The following is a 19,671-nucleotide window of genomic DNA, read 5'->3' as shown; positions in this document are numbered from 1 at the left end:
TATATATATATATATATATATAATTTATAGTGAAAATTATGAACAAAAACTTTTGTTTGGCTTTCCATGAGAAGTAGAGATGGAGGTGGTCCTCATATCTAACAATGTTTGGCCATGAATTTTAGGTCTTTCATAGTTTCATATATATATATATATATATATGTCAGCCGAGACATTGTTGTTTGTTAACTGATATCTCTTATCTTGTTTGTGGTATGGTCCTTGAAGAATTTTTAGGTAAGAATTGTGATATAACACGGTTCTTTCTTGCCTAACAAGTTCTCTACTTCTGTAATGTTTCCTTATTTTTTTAAAAATCAAACATATGGAGGAATCAACAACACAATCGTATACGCCATCTTCTTCTTCTTTCAAAGCCTCCCAAAATTTGTTTTTCAACAAACAGTGATTACCTTTTAGCCGAAAAGCAAGAGTACAATCGATTTTAATTTAAGATTTGTCGTCAAAAGTTTTAAATTTTTTTTAGTCGAGTATTACAAAATTAGTACTTGTTAATTAAAATTATATTCAATATTATCTGATTATTACTTATCGGTTATTACATTTATCGCATTGTAAGAGTTTATTTACGAATAACATCTTTCTTAAGAATATACTCGTTATCGAAATCTAAGAGTGTTTTATGGTTCAATTTCTAAAACCAGAAACTTTGGAGGTGAAGATCGATTAACTTTTAGCCACAAAGCAAGAGTAAGATCGATTTTAGTTTAAGATTTGTTGTGAAAAATGATGAGTTCTTCTTACCAGTGCTATAAAAGTACTTGTTAATGAAAGATTACAATTAAAAATAATGTTTTCATTCACTACATTAAATATTATCCAATTATTACTTGTCAATGGTAACATTTGACTAGGATTTATAGTGAAAAATGTTAAATTCTTTGGACGGGGTTATTAAGATATATTTTTTTGCTCGGTTATCAAAATACTTATTAATTAAGATTATAATTAAAAATAATGTTATAATTAAAAATATTATCCCACTGATTACTGGTAAATTATTACATTTAACGCATCTTAAGAATATATTTTGAATAATATCTTTCTTAAGATGCTCGTAAACGAAATCTAAAAGCATTTTATGCTTTGGTTTCCAAAGCCGGAAACTTTCGAGATAAAAATCAATATATATTATACCCAATGATCAAAATAGAAAATCTTTATATATATATATATATATATAAAACTTTTAATATTTTATTCTATAAAAGTTTGGAGTTACTTCAATTGTAACTCTCCAAACAGAGAACAAAATTTTTTTTGACATAAGTCCTATAGAACCAAGATAGATAATAACAAGAGATGGGAGTGATTTGAACAATCTTTTCTTTTCCTATGAATGCTTCAAATTATTAAGCTGGAAAATGTACTGAGATGTAGAGGTAGACGTACTCTGTGAGTCAGTGGGGGGAAGCTGTCAATCATGCAGGGATTTGCAATGATAAAGGCAGTACTTTCTGCAGTGAAAATCCTTAAAAACTGCCAAAGGTAAAGTGACAAAAAATTTGCCAAAAATTTAAGTAATACTATAAAATTGTAAAAGAAGTAAAGAACCCTTTGATTAATAGAGCTATTTTTGGTTCATCAAGAAATAAAAGGATCACAAAAAATGAAAGTGTAAGTTTGTGAATTTTCCTTATCTTTTCTAATGATTTATGTAGAAAATCATTTTATATGTAAATTTGTAAATTTTAAGTATCAATTGGTAAATTGGTAAGATTTATGAGAGATAAAGATCGGGGTTAGACTTGAATAAACTTCGTAAGATTTTTCATTAAAAATTTTAAGTATCAATTGGTAAATTGATAAGATTTACAAGAAACAAAGATCGTGACAAGACTTGAAAAAATTTTGTATGTTTTTCATTAAAAATTTTAAACACCAATTGGTAAATTGGTAAGTATTATGGGAGACAACAATTGGAGCAAGATTTAAGTAAACTTCGTAAGATTTTTCATTAAAAATGATTAAATAATAATTAAAATTAAAACAAATTCAAACCAATAAATTATGAATCTTATCACATATAAATCAAGAATTAGATAAGTATTTTTAAAATTAATCAAGACAAAATTTTCACATTATTTATGAATTAATCAAATTTATGTATTAATGCCATTTTTAATTAGCTATTTACATATTAATGATATTTTCATTTAACAATTTTTTATTTATTTCATTCAAATTAAAAACCTTACCCTAATTGAAAGAACGAGAACCATAAATACAAAGATAAGGAAAGCCTCCAGAAACTCCATTTCTAGAGCTACAAGTCTATATATATATATAGCCTGCTTAGCCTTTTTTCTACAAGCTAGCTAAGCCACTGGTTGTGAGAATAATTTTGTACCCAACATCAATTATTTTCTCATCATGTCATTCTCCTCCTATCTATGATAACAAGTCTATCTACATAGAAAACAAATCTATATTTTGATTTGATATAATAAATTATTGATTGAACAAATTGTTACCAGATAGCATATTAACAATTAATTGTATTAACTTTCTTTTTTCTGTGTTTAGCTTTATACCATCAATCCGAAATTAAAAAAAAAAAAATTGGAGGTCGATCAACACTACGGTGGCCAAAGAATTAATTTCTTGAGATTGAATTGACTTCGGAAATGTAATACCATAACAAATTTGACTTAAAACTGCATAATTTACAAGTGTATTCTTTCATGAGATTGGATTGACTTCGGTACTATAAACATTATAATAAATTTGACTTAAAACTCTATATTTCACAAATGTATTATTAAATATGATTTTAGTAACATTTTTGTATACTTTTTACAACACTTTTATAAATTTGATTACCTATGTTATTTAAATTTTTAACAATATATAAAGATTGTATATACTAGCACCAATCACATTTTTTATATATTGCTATTAAATATGAAAAAATTATTATTAAAAATTTAAATAATTATACTTTTTAATATTTCATTACATAAAAAATATATATTATTTAAAAAAATTTTAATTAAATTCTAAATTTGTTGTAGCCAAAGGAACAAAACCTAGATAAGTTGGGGAATCTGCCAAATCTTTCATCAGGCTGATTGACTAAATTCCTGCCGACATTTTGGTAGAGGGAAGGGAAAGGCTTGTGCTCAAAATTGTAACCACAAATAATTCTATAAGATAATAAAATATCAATACATATATATATATATATATATATATATATATATGTATGTATGTACATTTTAATGCTATAAAGAAACTGTAAAAAAAAAATAAGATATGATAATGAAGAAAGTGAATGANATACATATATATATATATATATATATATATATATATGTATGTATGTACATTTTAATGCTATAAAGAAACTGTAAAAAAAAAATAAGATATGATAATGAAGAAAGTGAATGATTACATTTATAACGAGAATCAAAATATTTACGAAGAAATTTATTTTCTTCGGAAAAATACATAGTGAGATATTGATATTTTATTCAGTTTAATTTTTCTTACGTAATGCTTGCATGATTCTTCGAGAAAAAAATTCTCGTCAAATCTTAATTCAATTTTAAGTTTTTTGTTTTAATGATGAGGATCCAAAAACTTGAACTTAGAAAAGCAATTAATATGTAAAACAAATAAAAAGGAATGTAATAGGCAAAAAAAGAATAGTAATAATTAGGGTTAGGGTAATGGCACGAAAAAAACATGATTGAATAAATGAAAACATCCTCACCAACCCCACAAGCCAAAAAAAAAAGTCCACCTGAGGCACGCAATGCCATGAATGAACTGGCCTAATAAAGGCTTAATCAATCAAATTGCAAAGAATTGCCACATCATACTGCCATATACTGCCACATTAACAAAGAACCTGAAGCAATTAAACCTTTTCAACCTGGCACCACACAGCTTTCTACGTGCCTATCAGATGCTCTTTCCCAACACTGACGCCAACTTTCTCAATTTGCCATTTCCATCTAAAACCCCAAAAAGCAATATAAATTATGGTTATATTGTAGTCATGAGACAACTTGAGTGTGATACTCTAGAGCAAAAAGACAGAGATCTGTTCATCTGTTTGTCTTAGTGTATGGTTTTCATTTTTTTTTTCAATTTTTCAGTTTGATTTTCAAAGTCATGTATGGGTAGATGCATGAAACAAATAGATTTAATTTTTGTTTTCTTATCTATATCCATGTTCATTTTTCTTTCATTTGCATTTTTTTACTTGTTTTTCATGATTTTTTGTGTTCATTTTGATTGATATAGGTTAAGAAGAGAAGAAAGGAATTGGAGAAAAATTTGTAGTCTTTTGATATGGGTTTTAGTTCTTAGATAAATTTTTAAAAAGAGTTTAAAATTAATGTTGCAGATGGATAGTGTGGGGGTGACATAGAGCAAATGGGAGTGATAGTATCTAAGAGGATAAACCTTGATTATATTGAGAGTAGAGTTGGACATCTATGATTTTCTCTGTTTGTTTATATATATATATGTATGTATGTATATATGAAATGTGTTGTTTTTAGTTCTTATTTTACTAATGAATTATGATGCTAGAGTTTGATTCTATGTGTTTTCTCGTTTTGATAAGTAAGTTCTATGGGGGACATGCCACCAGTTCGTAGGGATGGAATAGGTGTTGGTGAACAGCCGCTAGGGTTAGATCCTCCTAGAAGGAGCCCACCGGTAAATTCTCATATTGTTTACTATTCCATACTCTTTCTTTGATCTTGTCTTTGAAATATATATTTAGATTTGATTAAATTTGATGAGCAAATGAATCTAACATATCTTCATGTACTAATCATTTTGTAAAGAACTTGATCCAAGTTTTACAAATGAAATAGAACCAAAGAAGCCCTAGATTTTGAAGTCCATTTCATGATGATGAACAAGATAAATATGTGAGGAAAGAGGCTACTTCTCTCTAATTATCTTGATCTTCTTTTCGTGTTTCCATGGTTCTAATCATTCCTAAACAATATCCATGAAACTGAGGCTTATGTTTATAAGAATTAAGACTATTTTTCTTTTCTAATTATCTTTGATCTGTGTTTGTATTAAATTTTCTTTTTGTCTCAAATTCAGGGGGGTCATAAACGACGAAGAGATCATGAAGGTGTTGGTTTCCTCTTAGGGACTAATCCTCAACCTCCACAAAACAACTCACTAGGTCCCCAATCACCAGGTTCAAGACCGTCAGGTTCAGAATCGGCTGGTTCAGGATCATCCACAAATGTTCCAATGTATAAAATGCATCGAGCAAGCGATATTCTTATGGCATTCTCAATCTGTTCTGATACTAAAAAGAATGAGATCATTGAACAAGCTAAGGAAGCCTTGGAAGAGCTACAGAAAATGGCATCGATGGGTGAACCTCTATGGCAGCGCAGAGATAATATGGAGATTTTGGATGGGATTCAATACCTAAAACAACTTAGAAGGTATGATCTCACAGCGGATATGATTGTTAAAATGGTTGAAAGGGGTGAACCTCAACGTTCGCCAAACCCTGGTGGCAATCAAGACATGCCAACATTTCCCCTTGCAACGTTTGAATTCAATCCATTGTATATTGAAGGTTCCCGAGAGACTGGATTAGTTGATATGAAACCTGTCAGCATTGTTGAATTACTCATGGACTCGGTAGGTTTTTCCTTTTTTTTTATTCACTTAATTTTCTAAGTTTAATTTATGAATTAGTTCTTAATGAAATATCTTCACTTGTATGTTTTTCTTGTTCTATGATCAGCGGCAATGGTTGGCAGCATTTCCCAGTATTGTCTCCAGAGCAACACTGATAGGAGTAATATTACGTGGTGTTAATGGGAGCTATGACGGGAGGGTTCAAGTGGTAAACCTAAAAATCATCTATATTTTATCTCTTTCATTTGAAATGCAATAATGAACTCGTCACTTGATTTATTAACGTATTAATATCAGTAATATTGCATGCATGAAACTCTTCGTAATAGACGAATATATATTTAAAACATTCTGAGTTCTATAAATAATATATATATATATATAAATATAAATATTCAATTGTTTTACAAATTTTTCTTTAATAGATCAATTCTATTACTTCATCTATGACAAAAAAAAAAAAGATATGCATTGTTTGCGTAATAGAATTGATCTACGAAAAAAAAGATATGTAAAAAAAAGATATCTTACCCTCCTCACACCTCGAATAACATTGTTTACGTAAAGCCCGATATTTCTTTGTTAATTACGAGGTGTGAGGAGGGTAAGATAGCACAATCTTACCCTTAATAGAGAGATTAATTGCTTCTGCAACTAAAACATGTGACTTCCAAATCATGATTTCTCATTTTGANAAATTTTTCTTTAATAGATCAATTCTATTACTTCATCTATGACAAAAAAAAAAAGATATGCATTGTTTGCGTAATAGAATTGATCTACGAAAAAAAAGATATGTAAAAAAAAAGATATCTTACCCTCCTCACACCTCGAATAACATTGTTTACGTAAAGCCCGATATTTCTTTGTTAATTACGAGGTGTGAGGAGGGTAAGATAGCACAATCTTACCCTTAATAGAGAGATTAATTGCTTCTGCAACTAAAACATGTGACTTCCAAATCATGATTTCTCATTTTGATTTGTCATTGATTTCAAAACTAATTCGTAACTCCTCTATGCATATATCATTGAATTCAATTAGTTTTAGTTATTGTAAGTTCTCTGAATTGCCATTTTTCATTCAAATTCTACAAAAAGTCATAGTTTCTGAAGAATAGTATCCATACTGATGATGCTCTTCCAATTTCTTTTTCCTAGATGGCAGCAGAGTTTCACCACTCCTCACCACTAATTCCTAGTCGACAGAGTTATTTCGCAAGGTATTGTAAGCAGATAGCTCGCGGAACATGGGGAGTTGTTGATGTCTCCTTGGAAAACTTATTCCCTAGTACACATGTACAGTTCCGAAGAAGTCCGTCAGGATGTATAATCGAAGAAATGCCAAATGAAAGCTCGAAGGTAACCCTTATTTGTCAAAATTTTAACATGTTTTGGCAACTTCACTTGCTTCTTATCTCAACATTATGTTTTGTTGTTTGTTTTTCTTCATCAGGTTACATGGGTGGAACATGTGCAAGTTGATAATGGATCAGTCCACCCCATTTTTCGTTCCTTTGTTGAGTCAGGTTTTGCCTTTAGTGCCAAGCGATGGATTGCAATGATGAATAGACATTGTCAATGGCTAGCCACTTCAATGGCCGGAACTAGTCCAACAAGTGCTAGCGGTAAAATTTTTTCCCATTTCTGATTGCATAACGAAGCTAATACATCTGTGTGGTTATATAATTAATTTGGGTGGCTAATTGATGTAACTTATTTGCACAGTGTTCGTACCACAAGTTGGGAGGGAGAGCCTGTTGAAGCTGAGTGAGAGGATGACTAGAACTTTCTTCAAGAATGTTAGTTCTTGTTCAGACAATTTCTGGTCGCGCGCACCTAGAGCTATGACTCATGACAAAGATATTAGGTACAGATTGGGAAATATTGTCAATGCTCCAGGAAAGCCTCCTACTGGCACAATCATCTTCACAACTACACTTCGTCTCCCAGTACCACCAAAGATACTCTTTGATTTTCTTCGTGATGAGCGCTCAAGAGACCAGGCATGCAAAAGTTTTGTATACTCTTTGCTTCTCTCCATTCCAAACAATAGGAGAACTTTTCATTTACTAACTTCGAAGGTAGAAATGTTGATTTTCAATTCTTATGGTTTAAATAATGCAGTGGGATCATATTTCATTTGGTCGATCCGTCCGAGAACTTATTCATGTCCAAAATGGTGAAAACCATGAAAATCGTGTTTCTGTTGTGCAAGTAAATGTGAGTTTTCCTGATCCATTCCCATTTTCTTGCATGCCTTTAATTATTGATCTAATTTCGCTGTTTTTCTCCATGCACTAACTAGACTTATTACTTCATTTTGCAGTCTTCTCCAACCAAAATTCACATGGTGTTCCTACAAGAAAGTTTCTCAGACGAAACTGGCTCATATGTGGTATATGCACCCATGGATATCTTCGGCATGTCCATGATCTTGAATGGTGGAAACCCCAATTTTGCAGCGATTATGGCATCAGGGTTTACCATTCTCCCTGATCTGCCACCACCGTGGCAAGCACAGGAAACTCAGGGAAGTATCTTAAATTTAGTTTTTCACCGTGGTGACAGGTCATTCATCGACGACAAGATACCTGTGAATACATTTGGAGTCATGGATGACATTGTGTCAAAAACTATTAATGCCATCAAGAAAGCTCTCATGCCTGATGGATCTGGAAACCAATCTGCCAGACAGTGATCGATACCAAGTTTAAAACCTGACATACAGCTGTTACCATGGTATGTTTCCAGCAGATGCAGAAGTTCATGCATTGTCGATCTCAAGATGTAATGTTGCAGCTTTTGTTAGCTCACATAGGAATTGCTTCCTTCACAGAAAGGAATGAACAAATCCGAATGCGTTGCACCTCTGGGATTTCGTTGTTCTGTATCAATGTATCTTTCTATGTTGTTCACATTGTCAAATATACATGTAACTGAGGTGTTGGGAACTTTAAGGTTGTGTTACTAGGTTTGCCTCCTGTAAGAAGGGAACTTCATACATTTAAAAAAAAAAAAACCTTTAAGTGTAAATAGATAAGTTAATTTTAAATTAAAGGTAATTTGATCATTTTCATGGGTAAAATTAACAATCTAATCTCTCGTGGAAATAAAAATAATCTACAAGATGCTAAATTTAAAAAAAAAAAAAAATCAAAGAGTGTCATGTGANGCTAAGCCTATTTTTTCATTATGTGGCATTTTGTTTGAAAGTTCCGAGATGAAAATTTGAGCAAATATCCGTTCTCGAAACCAATACTTTTTACTTGGAAAAACAATCTTTGGGAGAAGAAAAGCCAAGTAGAATTAAAAAAGCTCGGTTAGAAACTCATGTTCAATTGTTATGTTATTTTTAACGTTTTAAAAAAAATTAAATATTTTAATCTCATATCAAGTAAGAGATTTTGAAAAGTTTATAAACGTAAACGTTACATAATGATCAAGTAAGCTTTTTTGAGGCCGAGAGTAATAGTCTCGTATGATTGTTGCATATTCATTGAGTTTTTTTTTTAAATTGAGAATAATAATCCTGTAACAAAGTAGTATTAAAACAAACTCAACCTAAACCGGACTCACGCCAAACTCCTTTAGAGAGTAGGCAAGCAAGCTAGTCGATGGTGCCTAGGCCTTGTTGGATCAGGAGAGAGAGTGCTTCAATCTCACATTGACCTAAAAGACTTAAAACATGAACATCGCAAACTGTATCAAATTAATTTTTCAGAGAGTTAATGACCTGTGACACAAGAGACTCTCCAATGTGTTAAATTATCTTTATTTCTTGCTTTTAATAATTAGATATGGTACAAAAAATATGATTTATTGGGCTATTCATCAACATATAATTCTTTTATTTATATGTTTAAAATGTTTGTACATTTCCCATAAAAAAACTGTTTGTACATTCACTCATTCAGAAGCTCAAGGTATACAAAGCAATCAACTAGGAAGAAGATCGAATAGATCATTTACGTTCTATGATACCAGTGTTTCATTCGGGTCTAATGCACTCTAATGTGAGAACAAAAAGATTCATAATCACAAGAAAAAAGAATGATAAAGCTCTAAACTGGAAACTCCAATAAAATTAGGAACTCCAGGGATGCCCTTTCTATAGGATAAAGTTGGTTGCTATCATCTTCTGGGAAGAATATCTGAAAACGAAAAATCATGGAAGGGCGGACCTGCATCCGAAACAATGAATTTAATGGAATATTTACGATTAAGAAATCCACACTTGTAAATGCAAGAGGTAATCGGCTTTCTAGAATTTGCCACGCATGGTTTGAGAATCATTAAATGTGGTAACTCCTGCAAAGGATATGTTTCCAAAGGGGGCAGACAGTAAATCCTTTTTCTAGTTTCAGAATACAAGCTCAAAAACAGGAGTTCATCTCTACCTATGCTATCAAAAACAGAGAATCAGGGATTGGTGGGGTTATGGGCTAGGAGTAGTTTATTGATTTTGGGTTGAGATCTCCACCATTATTCTTTTGTGTATTACTTTTCTATACCCTTGTTATCGTTGCTCACAATTGTGGGTTCCAATTATTAATCATGAACCCCACAGATGTGAACGGCGATGATAAAAATAATTTGAAAATAAATGGACAAAAGAGTAATGGATGAGAGCTGAACCCTATGGATTTCATCTCTTCAAAAACAGAAAATACAGTATGCTATATTTTTTTTTGCAGGAGTGGAAAATAAATACGGGATGGGGTGAGGGGAAGTGGCAGGTCTCTTACCTTCCTGTTCACCAAGAATGTAAAATGGAACATGTGCAATCATTTTTGTGCCTCCTTCATTCCAGTTGACAGTGCCTGGATAATGCATTTGTCCATGTGAAGGTCGGGAAGGCCCCAAGACAGACAAACAAATAGCAGGCTCATTCATTAATCCCAAATAATCACGAGCTCGCCTCCAAACCCTTGAATCTGATATTCGAGATCCAGCGACCTGGACATTGACAATAGAAGATTGTAAAACAACATGCCTAAGTTGTAGAATTCATTTCTTTCTTTACAAACATTTTGACCAAAATAAATGTTAAAAAGTTGAAGTCAGACAACCTTGCCCAAGGCTACACGTGCCCTTGGCAATAGTTCACGGTGATATGTAGCAAGCTTCGAAATAGCTGTGATAACAAAACACAGAAGCCTTGATTGTGATGACTTTCTGAAGTTCCTATTGTCAGAACTAACAGCAGACTCCTGCCTCAGGCCTAGCCGACTTCCAAAACCAAGATAAAAGTCAGCATTTCATAACCAGCACTACCAATTTTATAAAAAGACAGAAAAAGGGAGCTATCAAAATGTTACCTAGATGAAAGATTTTCATACAAAAGTAGCTCTAGACTTTCAAAAAGTTCCCTAGCTGCATCTTTGTGAGTTCCACCACCCCCGCCGTGCTCTCCAACAGCCCAACACAATTGTAATGCCAGTTCTGTCTATATAAAGAAAAACATATAAAGTTAGATCCTCAACTTAAAATATGGCACCTATTTGCCGAAATAAAGAAGATGTAATAGTCTGACCTTTTCTGGGCTGTCGTATGCTTCCCCGAGTCTGTCAATTATAGGCTTCTGTAGGAGTTAAATTGGACCAAAACTTTATTAAATAAGAAATTTGCCCAAAATAAAATTCCATCGTAATTATCAAAAAGGACACAGGTCTGGCAATCCTTCAAGACATCAATATCACTAACAATTAAAGAAGATCATCAATATATATTGGGAAATATCTGATGCACAATAAAATACATAAACAAAATTTGTATATCAAATACCTTCAAGAGTGCAATAAAATCTGGAGAAAGCTGAAATGCAGCAAGCATGAATTCTAGGAGCCTTCTGCGAAGCTGCAAAAGTATAACTTGTCAAAAATACAAGCTGTTCCAACCGGAGCATCTAAATAGTTGTAGCCTATCATGGAAACTTACAAGCTAAAAATTTGAATTCATACAAAAAATAGAATGACACTAACTTTTTTTCTTTATCTAACATATACATATTGGAATTGACCCAAATAAATAATGTCATTCATTGACATTGTTAGGCAGGATGTAGAGGGATATTACACCCTCTTTAGATAATATCAAAACCACTATACATTGGTCAAACAAGAAAATCAATAAAACAACTTTGATTGTTTAAATGCGTATACACACCTCATACATATAGTTCTTGTCAGGAAATAACGCAGAATTTCTTGTCATCAGAATGGGAATTAATGCACAGATTAATGCTGCAAAAGAGTGGCAAGACACATAATAACAATGAGCTAAGCGACACATCATTCACTCTTTAAAACATTCTCTAGATAACAAGTTATATATACAATAAAAAAAAAAGATAATCAAACAAATTCCAAATGACAAACATACAATTATTTGCATCACGCAAAGCTATAGTAAAATACAGATCAAGTAGCCGAGGTGCCATATTGAGTATCTGCTTCAATCTATCAGACTGAGGGCTATTGATTGCAGCCTGTAGCACTGCAGCAACCCCAGGAGAAGTCCAGTGGCGTTCCTGAAACAATCAATGACCCTATCTACTTATTTCAAATATCCAGAAAAAGGAAATCCGGTAATCTAATAATACACTAAGATTAAATTAGGCATAGACGCAATATGTAGCTTGAAAATAGATAACAGTCCAACCTCGAATATTTTGGTAATACCCAAAAAATGATGGTCTTATTGGAAGAGTGAGGAAACATTACAATCACTAAGCTAGCCATAATTTAGAAGAGACGTAATGTGCTGCTTTTACTTGCAGATAAAAGCTAAATATAGTTGATAGGGAGCAAGAGAACAATTTAAAAATAAAAATAAAACTAGAAGTCTACAGGAGCATATAGATACAAATTCTTAAGACAGAAAATATCCTGTAATTGAAACACAATTACATTGTCCTCCGGTGATACAAGGTTTATATGTGCATTTGTCTAATTATAAAATGCAGTTTGAGAAATAAAAAAAATAAAACCGTACAGCAAGGCCATCATTTTCATCCTTGAGAAGTTCAAGAAATAGAGGATCAGCCACATCTATCGTACTGCTATCCTCAGACTCAGAGTCTCCCCCTCCATCCCCAATGGTAGAACCAGTATAAGCCTCATCCATGAGCGCAAGTAGCATCTGTGTCATATAGAGAGAGTGTTGTTATTTGCAATACACAACGAGTTTGACTTAGAAAATACATAATTTATAGAGTCACAAATATAACCTCAGGAGCCGTACTCTTCTGGATTGAAGCTATACTGCTTCCTATTAGTGACCCTGAGCTTCGTTCCACCTTTTCCAATGCCACAACCAAGACTAATGTAGATAAACAAATGAATGTTAGGCGTGCAATTATTTTTTGAAGAAGTAAGAAAAATCATTCAACACACTACTCAAGGCACATAGAACAAGAAAAAAGAAGGCAAAAGATTATCAGATCAACCACCCATCAATTTTGTTTTTGTAAATAAAGTTTTAAAATGAAAAATGAGGCTTTTAAAAAAAAGAAATGCAAAATGAGGTAAAAAGGTGTGTGAAAAAGAGAGCAGAAAACAGGACAATGTAGTCAGCAGAGAAGCCAGAATACAAACTCACTTGGCAAGTCCACTAAAGATGGAAATAATGGGAGAAATGACCCAGGTGAGACCAATCCTGGAAAAACCTTGAGAAACGGCTTTTCTAACCTGCAAAGCAGACACATGATGATTAGTGGATCATATCTACTTCAATAGCTCTTGAAAACAAATCATTTGTGATGCACTCTACGTTTAACTGTTTACTTTGTAAACCAAATAACAGGGATGTAATAACTCCCACTAAATTTTTATCTCATTTATTATTATTTATATTAATTAAAAGAATCAATTTAGCCTCTTTATTATGACAAATAATTCTTCAAAAAGTGGAGACAAGACCATAAAAAAAAGGGAAGGTTGTTTCCAGTCAAGCAACAGACCATATCACCAAACACTCAAAAAATAAGGCCTTTGAAATAGAAATAAAACATTAGATTGGTTAACTTACTTTTCTCCGTGCCATGCAATCAGCTTCAGAAGCAAAGGGAAAAACTACAAAGACATCAGGAATGTTAACAAGAGATGGACATGAATAAATACTTGAGCTAATCTTTGGTCTACCTTTCAATTTGAAAGCTTTAATTTCAAAAGTAAGAAAGATATATAGTTGGGCAAAGGGAAGATGAGATATAACGAGTAAAATCATAAAGGGGAATTAATAGATGATAACCATGGATTCTTTGAATTTCAGAACTTACTTTCTAAAGCAAATCCAGCACGATAACTGAAAAAAAAAAAAGTTTCCACACAACATGGACGTTTAAATATTTAACTTGATTTTTTATGATCAACATGAATGTCTTAACTGTTTGAAATAAATCAAAGTATACAGGGGATATTCATTAAGTACCACAGACCTCAGATTGGCTTACAGGTCAAAATTACATATCTACGTGTATTTCTATTCTTTAGGTTCTGCAACTTTTATCGTGGAACACATAAGACCAACAAATAGGTTATAATAGGATACATATGTAAAGTCAGAACATGATAATAACACTATTTTATAAACTCAAACAACATTCTCTGAAATGCAATGTATATTGTTCAGATATTCAGCATCTTCAACACCATAAAAGCATCATGTTACATAACCTGTTCTGGATCATAAATCATAGTATCATACCTGTGGCAATAAGTTGGGGAAAGAACTAAGAAGTTTGTTCTTGTTTACATTTAGAAAATCAAGAGTAGCCTCTGCAACAACAGGATCTGCAAACTCACTGTAATCAACATTAGAATAAGATAGGTAGAGGTGGCAAAAGGGCAGGTTCAGACCATTTTGAGTTGGTGCTGTTCTGGATTCGGATCATTTCAGATTTAGGCCCTTCCTAGTTCCAAGATTGGCCTCAGGTTCAGGTTGTTTCAGATTCATGTCTTTGATTTTTTTAGTCAATTCAGATTCGGTTGGGTTTGAGTTCAGGTTCATTTTGCCACCTCCAAAGATAAGGGTGCACTAAGCACGAAATGTAAAAGAAAAACAGAAAGCTGATGTGATAATGCATACTAATAAAAGTAAATACACAAGATAAAGCGAATGCTAGAAGAAAGGATCCAAGTAAATTAGCACTTTGCTAAACAGGTTAACTATTGATCTATCAACAGGCTTATGCTTAAATTCGTAAAATTAATACCTGCCATAAATCATTATGCTTCACTCTTATCCCCTCAAGTTCACTTTTTATGTTTTTTGAAAAAAGAAGTCCTTCCAGAGTAACAAAACAAATCAAAGAGATATAGTAGCTGGAAAACCTATCTTATGTTTTATGCGAAAAGCAAGAAAAAACAATATGCAAAGCTCATGATCTAAAGTTTTATCCACATAACCATCACAAAAAGTACTAATAAGACACTCTATATCATTACCGGCTCAAACATGAACGGAAAAATGTCCTCAGACTGGGATCAGCATCGTGCAGAACCACCTCTCCAAAATCAAGGAAAAATTGAAGAATGACCTGATTGGTAAAATAAAAAAGATATAAAAAATACTGTTAAACTACAATTCTATGGCACAAAAACACTTTAACTACGGCCATCTAATCAAAGAAGTAATATCTGAATTTTGAGTCACACCATATTGAACCAGCCTTTACAAAAAGCAAAACTTTTAGGGTCTGCTTGGTTGTCTCTTTAGCTACTTGTTTCTTTTGCTTACAGAGAAAGTGCTTTTAAAGAATAAAACATTAAAATTGTAACTTTCTTCAAACAAAATTTATGACTTTACTTTCCTATGGAGCATTATCTTCAGAAAAGGTATTGCATTTCAACTTTTTCTCATTTGCACTCAATTACACATTTTTCTTTGTACCATTTACCTCTACTTCTAGGGGAAAAACAACAATCAAAAGAGAAATTTTTACATACACACAAGCTATAAACTAAGGCACTAACAAATCAAAACTCAACACGCAATAATATATCGTCAAAAAAGAAAGAAAACTAAAGAATTAATCACACATTCAATAACGTTTGATCAAAATTCCACACCAAACATTCAAGTAATTCAAAAAATTTTCAACAATTCAATTAAAAAATAGGAAGGAAATTCGAACCAGCAAGAGAATGCCGTTTGAAGAGCGAGATTGAGAGAGGGAAGCAATGGATCGTTGGAAGAGCTTGTTGATATGAGGGTAAACCCTAGCGACCAAATCCTCGGAGGATTTCTCTTCTTGTCTACAGAAATCGCAGAGTTTCTTCACGGCGTGAAGGAGAGAAGGATCGGACGCTGGATCATTGGCGAAGTTCGAGTCTCTGGCGCTGTTCGATACGGTCCGGAGATAGAAATCCCAATCTCGTGCTCGATCGCTCATTTTCCTTTCCTTTCTTCTCTTGCTTCGAAGGAAAATTCCCGCTATGGCTCCTCTCTGGAAGACGATGGCGAGGAGCACTACAAAACGGTCCGTACTAGGTTCTTTGAATTACTAAATGACCCCCTTATTTTCAATTTTTCTGTTTTGTTTCTAAGAAATTGAGCTGTTAATTTTGGGAAGATTGAGTATGCAAAATTAAAATAAATATATTTTTAATTAAGAGTTTATTTATTTTGAAGAAGAATTAAATGTTTCTTTCAAATGGTAAAGCAATGTTAATGTCTGATAATTTATTGTTAATAATTTTACAAATATATTTTTAACAGCTTTAATCATATTTTCGTTAAGTACAAAAATCGAAACAATAAATATAATAAGTTTATTGAAATTTTGAGTACTTATTTGAATCAAATAAAATTTCATATACTTATTTGGCCTTTTAGTAATCTCGATTTACTTTAGTAATTTCATGTTATAGAAATATTAGATATTAAGTTTCTAAATTTTCAAATATTTATTAAGATTTTTAGTACCCTTTGTCTCCTGAGATCGTAACTTAAAAAATGTATAATTATTTCATAAAACTCATTTACTTTCTCAATAATCCTCTATATGTACTTTCATATACTTATTTAGTGTTTATATTGATCATGATTAGGGATGTTAATTAGTACGGACCCGTTATTTTTTAGTTCCCCTAACCTAAACTTATTAAATTATAAAATACTCAAACCTTATAATTACTCGAATAAAATTTAAAAATATTATCTGAATTCATACCCTAATATATTAAAACTAACCGTTAAATACCTAAACTCATTAAATACCCATTTAGGATCAGAGACAAAAACAAATAATATATATATCTTTAATTAAGCGGGAAAAATATATATAATTCATTTTCATATAATATCAAAAGATGGATTTTGAAGGGATGGCAATGGTTATCATTTAATTGGGTACTTGTGGATCCAACCCGATTGTATAGGGTTCAAGTACTCGACATTCAACGATTATATAATATTCAAGTACTCGACATTACGAATAAAGACGGATTCAGATAGTAATATTTTACCATTTGTCTTCAGTTCGGATAGAGTAAGGATATCTTACAAAATTTTGATACTTGAAGAAGAAGAATTCAATTACAAAACATTTTTTTTTTAACGATTAAATCATTGAAGAACATCATTGATACATTGTTCATCAGCAAATTGAAGTCCACCAATCCCTTTATCATAGATGATGCGCTTATTCTGTTGATGCCATGCTCCTATCACAGTTCCAAGCCTTCCCCTTACAATTGCTACGCAGAAGAACCCATTCACAGGGTCGAAGAAATGCCCAAGTTGCCCATCTACGGTGTAGTCAGCTCCATTAAGATGAAATGTTATTGCTGCGAAATCATGGTAATTTGCTGGAGTTTCGTAGCACAGGTCGAATCCTCTGGGACCATTTGTTCTTTGAAGTTTTCGTGACCCGTAATAAGCTTCATAGACTGCTAGCACTGCTTCATAAGCATTGACCCCTAAAGTGTTGGAATCAATTTTAGAGATTAGAGCTCCCGAGTCTATAAAGCAACCGCCTGAGCCATCCTGCCTGATCCTGAACGTGTCAGGTTGAAATCCTAGACGATGGTTTGCGACGCTTATATCCAACAATTCCAGGTAGAACACATACAAGGATCCTGGTGGTGCGTATCCAAACAATGCTGTATTAACCTGTCCTGGAGGCAGCCGCGGAATGTCCTCTCCGAACCTTAGGATGATCGGATGAGGCACTGCATCGAGAAAAGGGACCAAACAATATGAGAACCGATTGTGAATCAAGGGAGAAAACTGGCTCAACATTGAATCCGGAGACAGGTTTAATCCGAAGATTCCTGAAATATCACTATTCTTAAACGAGAAATCGGTATTATCACCCGAGCAACCAAAGATGACATTGCTGAAAGTTTTGTGTTATGGTTATCGATGAAGAAGTGGAATGATTCCAAGGATGCAACGCCCCTGGTAGAGGCTCCACCACCATATTCAACATCATAGACACATTCTCCATTTACACAATCGTAGAGTCTATAATCACCATCGCAGAGGGGATGGTCGCAAGGAAGTGTGCCATAACTCGCGGAGACTCTAGGATCATAAATTTGAAGATTTTGGGGAAAACAGTTTTTGCAAGGTTGACACTGTGTCCAGATTAGGCCTCCTCCAGTGTCCATCAACAACTTCACAGGGTGTTTTCGGCTCCCTATTGTCAACCATACTGAATAGAAGTGACTATCTCGGAATATTGGTATATTGATATTACTAGGAACCACCCTTGCATTTGGACGCGAAACCAAATCCAAATAATTGACTCTTGCCTTGGTAATTGTAATCAATTTTTCGATTCTTTCAGCCTTACTGAGGTTTCCAATAAGGTATAGAGGAGACTCTGGGGAATCATCTATGACAGCCCTTAGACTTAGGCCAGCAGGATTTGAAGTTGCAAATGCAAAATGGTGTTGGAATAGTGTTACCAAGAGGCAAAGGAACAATTTGGCATTGAGAAAATGAAGGGTTGCAGACATTTTTTGAGCTGAAAAGTGAGCCTATAATTCAATGGTGCTAGTAGTTCCTTATATATAGATAACATTGTTAAGCAATTTTTTGGCCCAAATTTGTAACACGTTCTAGAAATTGAATGTTCTTCTACCTTTGGTAAGCTTGTATATCTGTTTTCCTCATTACTGCCTCTGGTTTCATTAATTGTCTCTTTGTCAAAAAGGAAGGATGATTCATCATGTATTGATGAAACAATGAATTAATGTCCTCCAAATAGGCAACAAATGTTGCAGGTTTTCTAATGGAGCAAGCTGTTGCCATATGGAATGATCAAACCTCCAAATTCACAAAGATACAACATAATAATTTGGCAACTGAATATAATTCCTTTCAATAATTTTAGCTAAAAGAGAAAATCCCAATGTACAACTAGCTAGTTTGGTCATAATAAAATTCCTTCTTCAATTTTTTAAAAATATTTATTTTAATTATATATTTTTGCCAGTAGGAGATATGACGGAAACTGTATAAGTCCTCGTGGTTTAAGTCAATACAATACAATAAGTTATACTTTGCAGTTTCAAAGACACTCAAAGCCAAAAACCAAAGTAAACTCAACAATTTATTCTCTTCTTTGGTCTTTCAAATTCTTCTTGTTAAATGTTAAAGAACTATCTATACATATCCAAGGTACCCCCACTTTGTTAATTTTTCTTCTCTCCTTTGCTTTCTTTCACTGCTTAATATTACAGGGGTGCGGGTGTGTAACACCTCATAATCTCGTATAGTAGTCAAGCAAATTTATTTGTGTGAAGTGATTGAACAAGCAATGGAAGACACAAAAGAGTGGGGGGCAGCCATTTAAAAGAGGAAAGAAAGAATTGAATAAGGAAAAGAAGAAACAAAGATGAAAAGAGAGAAGATAAGAATGGATGGGTGCATGTGACTTATTAAGAGTCAAAGTAATAATAAAATAATAAAAAATAAGAGTCATGTCCATTCTTTTCTCCCTTTCACGTGAAAATCATTCTTTCTTCTTCCTTCTTAACAGCAGCAAATGGAGAGAAATAAAAAGGGG

At 32.9% G+C, this 19,671-nt stretch overlaps 2 protein-coding genes and 1 pseudogene across 3 annotated transcripts; 1 reads left to right on the top strand and 2 right to left on the bottom strand.

Moving 5' to 3' along the window:
• Positions 4,003-8,662, top strand: LOC18593604 (homeobox-leucine zipper protein PROTODERMAL FACTOR 2). Of its 2 annotated transcripts, none has more exons than XM_007020915.2 (9): positions 4,003-4,091; positions 4,602-4,692; positions 5,095-5,652; positions 5,759-5,860; positions 6,813-7,013; positions 7,108-7,279; positions 7,380-7,657; positions 7,779-7,874; positions 7,981-8,662. In XM_007020915.2, the coding sequence occupies exons 2-9, from the start codon at positions 4,606-4,608 to the stop codon at positions 8,350-8,352; spliced, it is 1,866 nt and encodes a 621-aa protein (XP_007020977.2). In that variant the 5' UTR covers positions 4,003-4,091; positions 4,602-4,605; the 3' UTR covers positions 8,353-8,662. The 2 variants fall into 2 exon arrangements, with proteins under 2 accessions (XP_007020977.2, XP_017979948.1); XM_018124459.1 differs by having other exon boundaries at positions 4,034-4,091; positions 4,598-4,692.
• Positions 9,480-16,121, bottom strand: LOC18593603 (AP-5 complex subunit zeta-1). Its single transcript, XM_018124463.1, has 15 exons — positions 15,790-16,121; positions 15,101-15,192; positions 14,361-14,457; positions 13,683-13,726; positions 13,254-13,342; positions 12,883-12,974; positions 12,648-12,794; positions 12,036-12,183; positions 11,820-11,896; positions 11,439-11,510; positions 11,188-11,235; positions 10,973-11,100; positions 10,724-10,883; positions 10,400-10,610; positions 9,480-9,835 (listed from the first exon to the last, which is right to left on the bottom strand). Exons 1-15 carry the CDS (start codon positions 16,045-16,047, stop codon positions 9,786-9,788), a joined length of 1,713 nt encoding a protein of 570 aa, XP_017979952.1. The 5' UTR covers positions 16,048-16,121; the 3' UTR covers positions 9,480-9,785.
• LOC108662707 lies at positions 17,223-18,619 on the bottom strand (annotated as a pseudogene).

The sequence above is a fragment of the Theobroma cacao genome, chromosome 7, assembly GCF_000208745.1.
Source record: "Theobroma cacao cultivar B97-61/B2 chromosome 7, Criollo_cocoa_genome_V2, whole genome shotgun sequence".
In the NCBI taxonomy this organism is placed as follows: domain Eukaryota; kingdom Viridiplantae; phylum Streptophyta; class Magnoliopsida; order Malvales; family Malvaceae; genus Theobroma; species Theobroma cacao.
The sequence above is the reverse complement of the archived record's forward strand: the minus strand, read 5'-3'. Positions and strand labels throughout refer to the sequence as shown.